The 12,610-nt window shown below is 38.4% G+C and overlaps 1 protein-coding gene across 1 annotated transcript; it reads right to left on the minus strand.

The window, feature by feature from the left end:
• Positions 1-2,759: 2,759 nt before the first annotated feature.
• On the minus strand, positions 2,760-4,769 carry LOC113780495. Its single transcript, XM_027326294.1, has 4 exons — positions 4,371-4,769; positions 4,132-4,284; positions 3,528-3,657; positions 2,760-3,406 (listed from the first exon to the last, which is right to left on the minus strand). Exons 1-4 carry the CDS (start codon positions 4,767-4,769, stop codon positions 2,760-2,762), a joined length of 1,329 nt encoding a protein of 442 aa, XP_027182095.1.
• Between the last annotated feature and the right edge of the window lie 7,841 nt (positions 4,770-12,610).

The raw sequence follows: 12,610 nt of genomic DNA on the forward strand, positions 1-12,610 counted from the left end.
CGATTTCATCAGGAGACACAAGCGAGCCTAAATCGATTTCATCAGAAGACACAAGCGAGCTGTCGCGACCTGGCGGATCAACTGCGTCAATTGACAGCCAGGATAGAGCGATTAGAGTAGGGCTGCAAACGAGCCGAGCCGAGTCGAGCTTTGAGCTAATCGAGCCGAGCCTCGACTAAATTTTACCAAGCTCGAGCTCGAGCTCGAGCTCGACGAGCCGGCAAATTTCGAGCTCGAGCTCGACTCGAATCAAGTCGAGCCGAACTCGAGCTCGAGCTCGAGCTCGAAAAAAAAATAAAAAATAATTATTTTATTTTTTAAAAAATAAATAAAATAATATTTTTTTCTTAATAAATAATAAAATATTAAGGATATATACGTAATTTTACTATGAAAATAAAAATAAAAAAATATATAATATACGTAATTTTATTATTAAATAAAAATAAAAATAAAAAAAAATATATATATACTCAAGCTCGCGAGCTAACGAGCTTAATATTCTGAGCTCGAGTTCGAGCTTGAGTTTGACTCGAGCCGGCTCGAGCTCAACTCGAGTTCGATTAATATCGAGCTCGACTCGAGCTTGACTCGAGCCGCTCGCGAGCGGCTCGATTCGTTTGCAGCCCTAGTTTCAACTCCTCCGTTTCTATCCCAAATCTCATCCCTAATCTAGCAATATACAAGAATGGATGAACTATACTACTCTATACTAAACTAATCTAACACACAGAAGATGAAAGAGCTACATTTCTGCACTCTCCAAGTTCTCCCGTATGCCTCTATTCTCAATATTTGCTAGCTAAAGAGAATTTGCTATCAGAAAATCTGGCTACGTATGGATCCCCAGACATCTCCCAATGTCTCTGCATAAAAACTGCTCAAGAGCTCCATTTTTCCAAGTCAAATTCCACCTTTTGATTCCCAAATCTCCACTTTGTTAGGATAGTCAATAACCAATATTTTTAACTTGAAAATAAGCCACTTTTCTTGCCCTTTTGTCTTCTGAAGCATGTGCACCGAATTCCCTTGCATCTTATAGCTGGAAAGTGGTATGAACACAAGAGAAATGGCTGAGTCAAATTGCAGAATTTCGGCTACAAAATGCGCCTACACAAAACGCGGCATCAACTCGCGTTTTGTCTACTCGCATTTTCGCTCTGGCCTTATTTCAACTGTGATTTTCTCCATGATAAAGGCCGAACTAGCTTTTGTTCAAAACACAAACGTTATAGCCCTTTGAGTTAGCTTTCCAATTCTTCAAGAATCATTCTAATCGGAGCTTTGTAGCCTGAGATATGATTGAAATACTATCACCTGGTCAAACCTCTGTTTTAACTTCAGACCATAGAATCCAGCTTCTGTATTTCGATTTTTTGTCCATGAAAATGGCAGAATTGGATTTCGATGTCTTCATAGCAATTGTAGATCTCTTTCTTAGCTTTAAAATGGTATAAATATCACCTCAATCCGATAAGTGTAGCTCCAGATATGGTCAAAATACCGAAGAGTGTCAAAACTGACTTGTATTGCATTTCCTCACTTGAACGTTTTTCACTTCATTCTTCTTGTTACCACTTGAATTCATCACCAAATCTCTATTTTTCATCTCATTTGACATCCTTTGGTGATTGAATCATCATTCCTGCATAAAAAGAAGTTTTTACTATTAATCATCACTAAAAATGCAATATTATCCACTTTTACCAAAAATATACAATTTTACCAAAAACCTCTTTATTTTAATTATAAAAGTAAATAATTAACTCAAAATTAACTAATAAAATGCACTTAAAATACATAAAATAAACTCTTATCACCTCACACTCACACTTGCACACAAGTATTCAACGTAGAACACTTAGGCAAAAACAAAGGAACACACGCACAAGTTATAGCAAAACGGCCTACCTTGTATTTCACAACAAAGCTTACAAGGATAATTCTACAAATACTTGACGTGCAGAACATCTAAGGGTGCTTTTCATTCTCTGCCCTTAGTCTCTGCCTAGCCATATATTTATAGGCATTGTTACGGTTCACAAGATCGAATCGCTGGTCCGACTCGAACGGACATGAAATCAGGAAACCCGCTAAGAATATGGCTGAATTGGCTGGTAACCGTCCGCTAGTTTAGCAACTGCCCAACGTTCATCTTTGGTGCGCACAAGCAGCGGCCGCACTGTTTCGTGTGCCCAGCTTCCCTCCATTTACTACGTTCCGTGCCCAAACTTGCCCCAACACTTAGCAACTTGGGCACCATGGTTCCAAGTGTTTGGAATCATTCGAAACAACTCACAAAGCCATAGTCATTCAATGCCCTTGGCCCCTAGCCCTTAGCCTTGACTTGGTTTAGTCACAGTTATCCCTCTATATAATAGTCCTGGCTAAAAACTTCAGACCATTAGTAGAGGCACCCCTCATTCCCCCACTAACTTAGGGACATCACCTGCCTTTGAAACTTTTCCAAATCCATACATAGGCATGGAAAATATTATTAAACATGTGTCTAAGCTTTTCTAAGCCAGTTCACCTTCGACCTTCCAACTTGGTCATGGCCGGCTGAAATCTGCTATGGGCGCGCGTTCCGTCTGGACAGCGCCCTAAGGGGCTGACAAACCACCCCCACCTGCAGAGGTTGACGCCCTCGTCAACTTGGTTTGCTTCCGCACGTTCTTCTAGTACTCAGCAATCTTGTCTTCGAACTGCCACAAGGTAACGTCCCGTTCTGAAGTAGCGTCCAACTCTGTTTCGTCCTTCTAGTAGATCAAGTAATCTATCCGCCTATTCTTTTTACTTTGCCCCATCGTTCTGTAATCCAGTACTGCCTCCATATCTTTTTGAAATTGCTTACGAATCACCAGCGGAGCACACTTTGCTTGCCTCCGTCCGTCATCCATCTCGTCCTGGTTGAAGGGTTTCAGAAAGCTCACACGAAAGATCGGGTAGATCTTAAGTCTGTCCGGCAGCTTCAAACGGTAAGTTACACAACCTACCTTCTTGATCACTTCAAACGGCCTATCATACTTAGGAATGAATCCACGATGGACTGTCTTACTGCTTACTTTCTTCCAGATCTGGGGAGTCAGTTTCAATATCACTTGATCTCTCACGTGGAACTCCAAGTCCCGTCTCTGTTGGTCCGCGTACTTCTTCATGCGTTGCTGTGCCATCAGCAAACTATCTCTCGTTTCATCTTCAAGTTCCTCCTTGGCATGAGCAAACCGGTGCGCTACTGGACAACAACTCCAGTCGTGAAGAGCAACTTCATGCGGAGTTAGAGGTTGTTGTCCATTCACCAACTCGAACGGACTCAACTTAGTTGTGGATGACTTGTGAAGATTGTAGCAAAATTGTGCAGCATCCAGCAACTCCAGCCATTTTTTGACTTGTCGTCGCGTAATGCCTTAAGTATTTCTCCAGCAAGACATTGATCCTATCCGTTTGTCCGTCGGTATGAGGATGTGCGGCAGTTGAGAACTTTAGCTTTGAACCCAGCAATCCGAACAACACGGTCCAGAATCTACCCGTGAATCTGGTATTCCTGTCACTTATGATGTCTTTGGATAAACCGAAGTACCTCATAACATGTCTGAAAAATAATTCAGCGGCAACATCAGCCAGGCACGCCTTCGGCGCACCAACAAACACAGCATACTTAAAAATCGATCAACAATTACAAAGACAGAAACCATACCATCGACCTTAGGAAATCCCGAAATGAAGTTCATAGAGACTGATTGCCATGATCGATCAGGGATCGGCAAAGGCTACAACAAGCCTGACTCCTTCTTCCTCTCCATCTTGTCCTGTTGACAAACAAGGCAAGTTTTCAGGTATGTTTCGATGTCCTCTTCCATCTTTGGCCAATAAAAGCTCCGCAACATTAAGGCCCGTATTCGTTCAACTCCTGGATGACCAGCCCAAGAAGTATCGTGAATCTCTCATAGGCAACTGTCGCCTAAGTCCCCCTCCTGCTGAGACATAAGCTTTGCCATCTTTGGCAATAAGTATGTCGTCCTCCAACTAATAATGACGAACCTTACCTTCACGAACTTAAGTGACTAGATTCTGATAGACTGGGTCACTCGAGAACTCCTACTTGATCTTGTTCCGGAAGTCCGTCTCAACAGTACTAAGTGCAGCAACGTACTCTTCGACATACTTTCTGCTAAGTGTATCGGCCACCACGTTCTCCTTTCCTGGCTTATAAATCCAATCAAAGTCAAACTCGGCCAGAAACTCCTGCCAATAGCTTGCTTTGGGGTCAACTTTCTCTGCGATCTGAAGTACGTGTTAGCCATATTGTCGGTCACCACCACGAACTTGGTCCCTAATAGATAGTACTTTCATATCTCCAGGCAATGCACTATAGCCATCATTTCTTTCTCGTACGTGCTATATCTTTGCTCGCACTCTTTCAGCTTTCTGGTTTCAAATGCAATCGGGTGCTTGTCTTGCATAAACACTCCCCCAATCGCATGATCTAATGCATCAGTATACACTTCGAAGGCTTTCGTGAAGTCTGGAAGTTGCAGTACTGATGCAGAAGCAATTGCTTTCTTCAGCATCCTAAATGCATCCTCGCACTCATAATCCCACAGCCACGGTCTATCCTTCCTCAACAGATTCGTCGGAAGTGCTATCATCTTCGAGTATTCTTTGATGAAGCGCCTATAATAGTTGGCTAGACCGAGGAATGACCTCAGTTCTGCGACTCCCTGGAGTGCTTGCCTCAACCTTCTTGCGATCCATCCGGATCCGATCATTGCTTAGCACATGGCCAAGAAAAGTGATATGCTCCCTGCAAAACTCACACTTTTCTTTCTTTGCATAGAGCTTGTGTTACCTCAACTTGCGGAATACGGCACTCAAGTGATCTACATGGTCGTCTAGGGGCTCTGAATACACAACAATATCATCCAAGTACACTACAACAAATTTATCAAGAAAATCATACGAGACATCGTTCATTAGTCTACAAAAAGTTGCAGGTGCATTCGTCAAACCGAACGGGATGACAAGAAATTGAAAGGAACCATACTGCATCACTACAGTCGTCTTTTCCTCATCTCCTGGGGCTATTCGGATTTGCCAATACCCAAACCGCAAGTCAATTTTGGTGTAGAATCATGCTTTCACCAGTCTGTCGAACAAGTCGTATACATTTGGAATGGGATACTTGTTCTTTATGGTAATCTTGTTCAAGGCACGATGGTCTACACAAAACCTTAACGTTCCATCAGCCTTCTTCTGGAACAGGATGGAGTACCGTACAGAGCCTTTGACGGTCTCAGCACTTAGCTATCTAGCAACTCGTTAAGTTGGCGTAGTAGCTCAGCCAACTCCATCAGGGACATGCGATAAGGAGCCTGGACAGGTGGTTGGGCTTCTGGCACCAACTCAATCCTGTGCTCCATAGCACGTCAGGGAGGAAGTCGTCTTGGCAACTCCATAGGCATGAGGTCTGCGAACTCCTTCAATACATGGGCCATGGCATCCGGTACCTCTTGGTACATGTCAGGTTTGATTTCTATCAATGCAGCAATATACACAACTTCACCGTGCCTCAGACATGATTCGATTTGTACCGCCAACACCATGTTCTTATGTTAGTTGTCCTTTTGTTTCGGCAACTTCACTACAAGAACAAATCCTGGACTCTGGCCATCATCCACCATGACGCCGTTCAAGTGCAAAATTGGATAGATCCTATTTGCAACTATGAAATCTTTGCCTAGGATCAAGTCGAAATCGTCCATTTGACTGGCCATGAGGTTGCACCAACCTTTCCATGGCTCCAACTCCACCGTCGCCATGCCCAATACAAGCTTGGCTTCAGAAATTACAACCTTCAATTTGAAGCCTAAGTCTTTCAACTACAATTGGAATCGATGCACCACTCATTCCATCACACAACTGTGCGATACTCCCGTATCAACCATCGCCAGTATTGGGTTACCATTCAACATAACCTACACATACATCAAACCATTATAAGGAGTACGGGCATTAGTACCTATAATGGCATTCAAGAACTGCATGGGGTTGACCCGTGCATTCTGGATCTCCAACTGGTCGCCATCGTCTTCTGCTACCAAAGCACCAAGTTCTGGTCCTTCTTTTTGGGACAATTACGGGTTAAGTGTGGTCCTTCGTAAGTATAGCAGCCATCCTTCTTGGCGTTGGGTGCCTGCTTTTCCTTGGAAAAAGAAGCACAACCGGTTTCGATCATTGTCACCGTCTGCTTCTTTTTCTTCTTCTTTGAGAACTGACCACCTTTCGAGTCCTTAGCCTTGTCCTTGCCCTTGTCCTTTTTCTTGTCACTATTGGATCCTATGAACTTGAAGTCTATCAACTTCTCGGCAACAGCAAGTGCTTGAGACACGGTCTGAATATTTTGTCTCCACAACTCCATCTGTGCCCACGGTTGAAGTTCATGGATGAAGGTGTAGAGTCTATTGTCATCAGACATTTCCCTTACATCCAACATCAAGGCCTGGAACACTGCAACGTACTCATGTACGCTCTTGTTTTGTTTCAAGTTTCATAATGCATCTCTAACTTTTCACGAAATATTCATGGGAAGGAATTGCTTCTTCGATTCTTCCTTTAGTATGTCCCAAGTGTCAATTTTGGGCCTGATGGAATCTGATTGTATTGTTCTCCACCATAACTTTGTATCACCTGTAAGGTACATTGATGTAATTGACACCTTCTCCTCTTCAGGAACGCCAACAGCCCTAAAGTATTGCTCGACATCCCACAGAAAATTTTTCAACTCCTTCGAACTTCTACTTCCCTGGTACGGTTTCGGATCTGGGACTTTCACTTTCCCCTTGGAAGATTTCTGAATGGTCTGTGTGTTACAAGAGCCAACTGCCTTCTTTAACACACTAATCTCCGTCTGTAAATCCGCAATCTCTGCATGGGACAAAATCACTTCGTTCTTCAGCATCTCAACATCCCCAACGGAAGAAACTGTCTGCTAGGTCTCCTCCATCTGTGCAGTTAGGGTGTTGATCATCCTCGGGTCTGCAACAAAATATCTACAATATTGAAGCCCTCTGGAACATCTCCCAAACGCTGCATCAAGTCCTCGAATGCAAGTTCCTATCGTTGCAACCATTCTTGGACAGAATTCCCGTGTCCAACCATCATGAACCAACAAACATACAATAGAAGCACGGTCTGATGGATCAGAGTCGTGCTCTGATACCAAACTGTTATGATGTGTTTACTCTCACTAGCCAAACATGCACGTAATGGCATTGGTAAGCCGTACTAGTAGTCAACCCTCACACTCACACTTGCACACAAGTATTCAACGTAGAACACTTAGGCAAAATAAAGGAACACGCACAAGTTACAGCCAAATGGCCAACCTTGTATTTCACAACAAAATTTACAAGGACAATTCTACAAACACTTGACGTGCAGAACATCTAAAGGTGTTTTTCACTCTCTGCCTAGCCATATATTTGTAGGCATTGTTACAGTTGACAAGACCCAACCGCTGGTCCGACCCGAACGTATATGAAGTTAGGAAACCCGCTAAGAACATGGCTGAGTTGGCCGGTAACCGTCCACTAGTTTAGCAACTGTCAGCAACCACCCAACATTCATCTTTGGCACGCACACACAATGGCGGCATGGTTCCACGCACCCAGCTTCCCGCCATTTGCTACGTGCCCAAACTTGCTCCAACAATTAACAACTTAGGTACCATGGTTCCAAGTGCTTGGAACCATTCGAAACAACCCACAAACCAATAGTCGTTCCACGCCCTTGGCCCCCAGCCCTTGGCCTTGACTTGGCTTAGTCATAGTTATCCCTCTATATAATAGTCCTGACTAAAAAATTCAGACTGTTAGTAGAGGCACCCCTTATTTCCCAACTAATTTAGGGATATCACTTGCCCCTGAAACTTTCCCAAACTCATACATAGGCATGGAAAACATCATTAAACATGCATCTAAGCTTTTCTAAGCCAGTTCACCTTCGGCCTTCCAACTTGGTCATGGTCGGCCAAAATCTGCCACGGCCGGATGCGTTTCGTCAGGACCGCGCCCTAAGGGGCTGACACTCCCCTACTTTAAACTTTTTGTAACATTTGAAACTCATTTCAAAATGCAATATTAAAAACTCATTTTGGGAGAGAGAATATAAGTTCAGTCCAAATTTGCCTTTTTCTTATGATTTCTTAATTATCATACAATACCAAATTTATCTCTTAAATTTTATAAATTAATCGATGTAATTCTTTGATGAAAATTTAAAAGTTCATAATAAGATCGAAAATTTCTTTAATAGTTTTTGTGTCATTGATTCGAGTAAAAAATGTTAAATTACTTGAAATTATAAATGATTTATAACATTCTTAAAAATAACTTGCAATAATTTACGACCATGAGAATATTTTTTTGCACTAGCTTAAAAAAATACAAACAAATTTATGTATAATTTTTAGCATGTTGTATCTTTTTACTTTTGAAGCCATCAATTTGGAAAATTAGAAAATTAGAAAATATGTAAATGATTTATCGAACTTTTTTATTAGCTCAAAACAATTTATAGTAAAGAAAATATTATCTTTTAACTTTAAAAATTTTAAATAAACTTTCAAATATTAACTCTTGATGTTTAGAAAACACACTATACTTTGTCCAATCAGAATAAACCTTCATACCTTAATGTACTCACCATTTTGTTCCGTGTAATTTCATAGAAGTAAATGAACCTATAGCTAGTTTCATACCCACAAAAATAAGAATGAAATTGTTATAGGTATAGTTGACTCATTGGTGAAAATAGGTTTCACATGCTTTAGGAAATTAAGTCATAACTTAGCTAAGATAATAACAATCAATTACCTAGAAATTTCACTTGCAAAAGTAAATAGAAATTTCATAACCCTACGAGCTTTCTATTGTCATTTTTACTCGTTTTATTTCATGTTTGTGTCTTGCATTTGTGATAATCTAAATAATAAAGGATTTTGAAAGCCACCAGTAATTAATCATTCTTCCCTACGGGATTGATACCTAATATCTCTTATATTTGATAAACGATCCGTATACTTGTAGAAAATGTGATAATTAGGTTTTTAAAATTTGATGTAAAGGAAAAACCTCGTCAAAATGATTTTGGCATTTCATAATATTTTATTTACTCCTAGTTGTGTCTTTCACTTTATTAAAGAAAAGTGATAAAAATAAAAAACCCCCTATGGTATACCTAATACACAGAAAACCCCCCTGTGGTTTCAAAACATACAAAACGACACCTCATGTTTTGAACTAAATTGTAAACTAATAGAATTCGTTAAACTTAATGAAAATGATGGTATCGACCGTTAAACTTACCGGATTCCGTTAAGTTTACCGTTAAATTTACCGAATTCCGTTAAGTTTGCCGTTAAATTTATCGGATTCCGTTAAATTTAACGAATTCTGTTAGTTTACAATTTAGTTCAAAACATGAGGTGTCGTTTTATATGTTTTGAAATCACGGAGGGCTTTTCTATTTATTAGGCATACCATAAGGGGTTTTTTTGTTTTTAACCCTTAAAGAAAATTACACAAACCTAAATGCAGAACTTTAAAAGCTTAAATACAAAAAATAATTGTTAGTGAGGTCTTAGTTTAGTGATTAAATAACCAAAGTTGCAATGTTAGCAATAAGAGTTTCTAGCTTCAGCTATAATATGATGATTTATAATATGTTAATCCTACTACCGTGGAACAAGATTATTTCAAAGTAGCACTTTTACATTGTAACTATGGAAAAACATGCATTTTTTCAATAATAACTTTACAAAACTTAAGAAAGAGTAGTATTTATTTTTTCATATTTTTTTTTCAAATGTACAAATATTTTGTAGAACAATAAATATTTCCTTTAGCATATATCACTTTTTAATCCAAATAAAATTTGTATGATTGAGTTCTTATTCAATTTAGTACGCTAAGTAAAGTGTAAATTCATAGTGTATTTATAACTTCATAGAAACTAATATAGTGTTTGGATTGTAAATTATTACACTTTTTTTACACCTTATTTACATACACTAATTTGCTTGCATCATTAACACATTTTCCAATCACCTTTTTATCTCACATACATCATATCAAAAAATTGCTACAGTGCTTTTTCATAAAATTATCTTAAATAATTTACAATCCAAACACATTGTATAGTGTATATACTATCATCATTGGATGAATGACAACTCATCTAAATCTAAATTTAAAATCCAAATTTTGCTCATGTGTCATGTATCTAACCGTGATAGTGTATATACTATAAGTGTATATAAGATTTACTCTATTGATATTACAAAAGCATATAATTAAAAAGTGCCTATTGAATTCACACTATTGAAAGTGTCCTATTCAATTTATCCATTTCACGAATTCTAGGAGCCGCAAGTAAGTGTGCTTGATGTTTTACAACTTGGTGATTTATAGCGCAAAATGTGTCACAATTCTACTGCTTTGAAAAATATAAAGTAACAAATTCGTTGAACAATTTCGAATATTGGACTTGTATTGCCCCTAACGTATCTTTTGGTTTTTTCTTTATTAGAATATTTATGTTGCCTACATGACCATATATAATATTACTAAGATAATCTCTTGTTGAGTAGAAGGATAAATACCTATATAAATGCATATAGATAACTAATTATAGAATTTTGAAAGAAATAGACAATTAAAGAAAGTAAGGAGTACCATATTGATTGTTTGTAAACATATTATCTGATGATTATTCTAATACTTTATGTGATTTTTATAATGCTTATTGAGGTATATCTTATTGGTTGTATTTAATAGATTAAATATGATTTAGTTGATGATATTAAAGTCTATTTTTATCCCATTATGATGGAAGGGATTTATAAACTCTATAAATACATAAGCCGTTGATGAAATTAAAGTCTATCTTTATCCCATTATGATGGGAGGGATTTATAGACTCTATAAATGCATAAGCCTCCTGGTCCCTTTTAATAGATTAAATATGATTTAGTTGATGATATTAAAGTCTATCTTTATCCTATTGTGATGGAAGGGATTTATAAACGCTATAAATACATAAGCCGTTGATGAAATTAAAGTCTATCTTTATCCCATTATGATGGGAGGGATTTATAGACTCTATAAATGCAAAAGCCTTTTGGTCCCTCTCAACACTCCATGTACGTTGTCTAATTTACCCATCAATAAAACAACATAAATAGAGTTAGGTAAGGGAAGGCTAGGTTGCTTGGTGATTAGGTAAGGGAAGGCTTGGCAATGGAAAGTCTAGGTTGCTTGGTAATTGGAAACAACAAAGTCAATCGATCGTGAAGTCATCAATGAAGAGAAGGAAGTGCGGGAAGGCTAGGTTGCTTGGTGATTGGAAAAAGTAGAATCAATTGATCGTGATGTTATCAATGGCTTAAAAGTCAATCAATCGTCCGGACAACTGTATTGACGGAATGATCATGGATGCTAGACATTAGTGAATTATAGAGTTGATCATAAGGTACACCTTAAATTTATTACTATTATGATTTATAAGTTTAAACCAAAACCCTACTCTTTATGTCTAATATTCTCATGTCTAACGTTCTCAAGCGCCAGAGTGGCAATCAATACACATATAATTCAGAATTTATCTTCAGAATCGTGTAAGCTACGATCATGAGTCTTAATAAGAGAGTTGAGACCATCACCATTTACTGTTGTGAGTTGCGATATAACACATTCGAGTCCTAATTTTGGAATCATGTGAGACTCCCATAGAGAGAGCTAGATAGTTAATAACCCTTCATTGTGGTGATTGCATTATGACATGGAGACATTGTAGTCTTATTCTTACAGGTTCAATTTAGTTTTTTTTTTCCATACTTCAGTTTAAGTTGATGCCGGCCACCCTTACTGGGTGAGATTTAGTTATTATTAGTTTTTTTTTATAATTGACTTTTTGTTACTTCAAACTAATCATTACATAGCGGCGAATGTAAAATAGTTGGATACTCAATGTATGAACTACTTGATTGCCTCCCGAACTAGCTAGTCCACTGAAATTTGGCAAATTGGTATCATGAAATAAGTCCCTCTTATAAGCTTGAATTTCTACCTTTCTGAGTCATATACTAGAAAACATAACAAGAACGTGCTACTATATATGTTCAAAGCAAAGGTAAATTGGCTTCAAAGAAAAGAAGAAAATCTGAGTGCTTTCAATATAATTTTATAATCCAGTTTCTTTCTCTTTTTTCTTCTCTCTGATGTTTGTTTCATTCCCTTTCTTCCTAGTCTTATTAGTGCATTCCTTTGGTTGCCAACTCTGCCAAGTCTCCTATACGCATAACATATTTTTGTGTAAATTGTATTCATTCCTCGTAAACCTAAAAGTTGAGGCAATTGCTTCCCTTTCCCCCTTCTCCCTTGTAGATTTGGAGTCTCTTCTTGAACCATTTTAAAAAAATGAAGTTAAATGGATAGCTAACCTCAACAATATACAAAAGGCATTCAAATTTCAGGACACTACATACTCTTTTAATTTTTAGTGAGGGTAACTTTAGAGAAATCAAATACAAACCACCTAAATTAAAATGTTG

This window comes from Coffea eugenioides, chromosome 8, assembly GCF_003713205.1.
Source record: "Coffea eugenioides isolate CCC68of chromosome 8, Ceug_1.0, whole genome shotgun sequence".
NCBI lineage: Eukaryota > Viridiplantae > Streptophyta > Magnoliopsida > Gentianales > Rubiaceae > Coffea > Coffea eugenioides.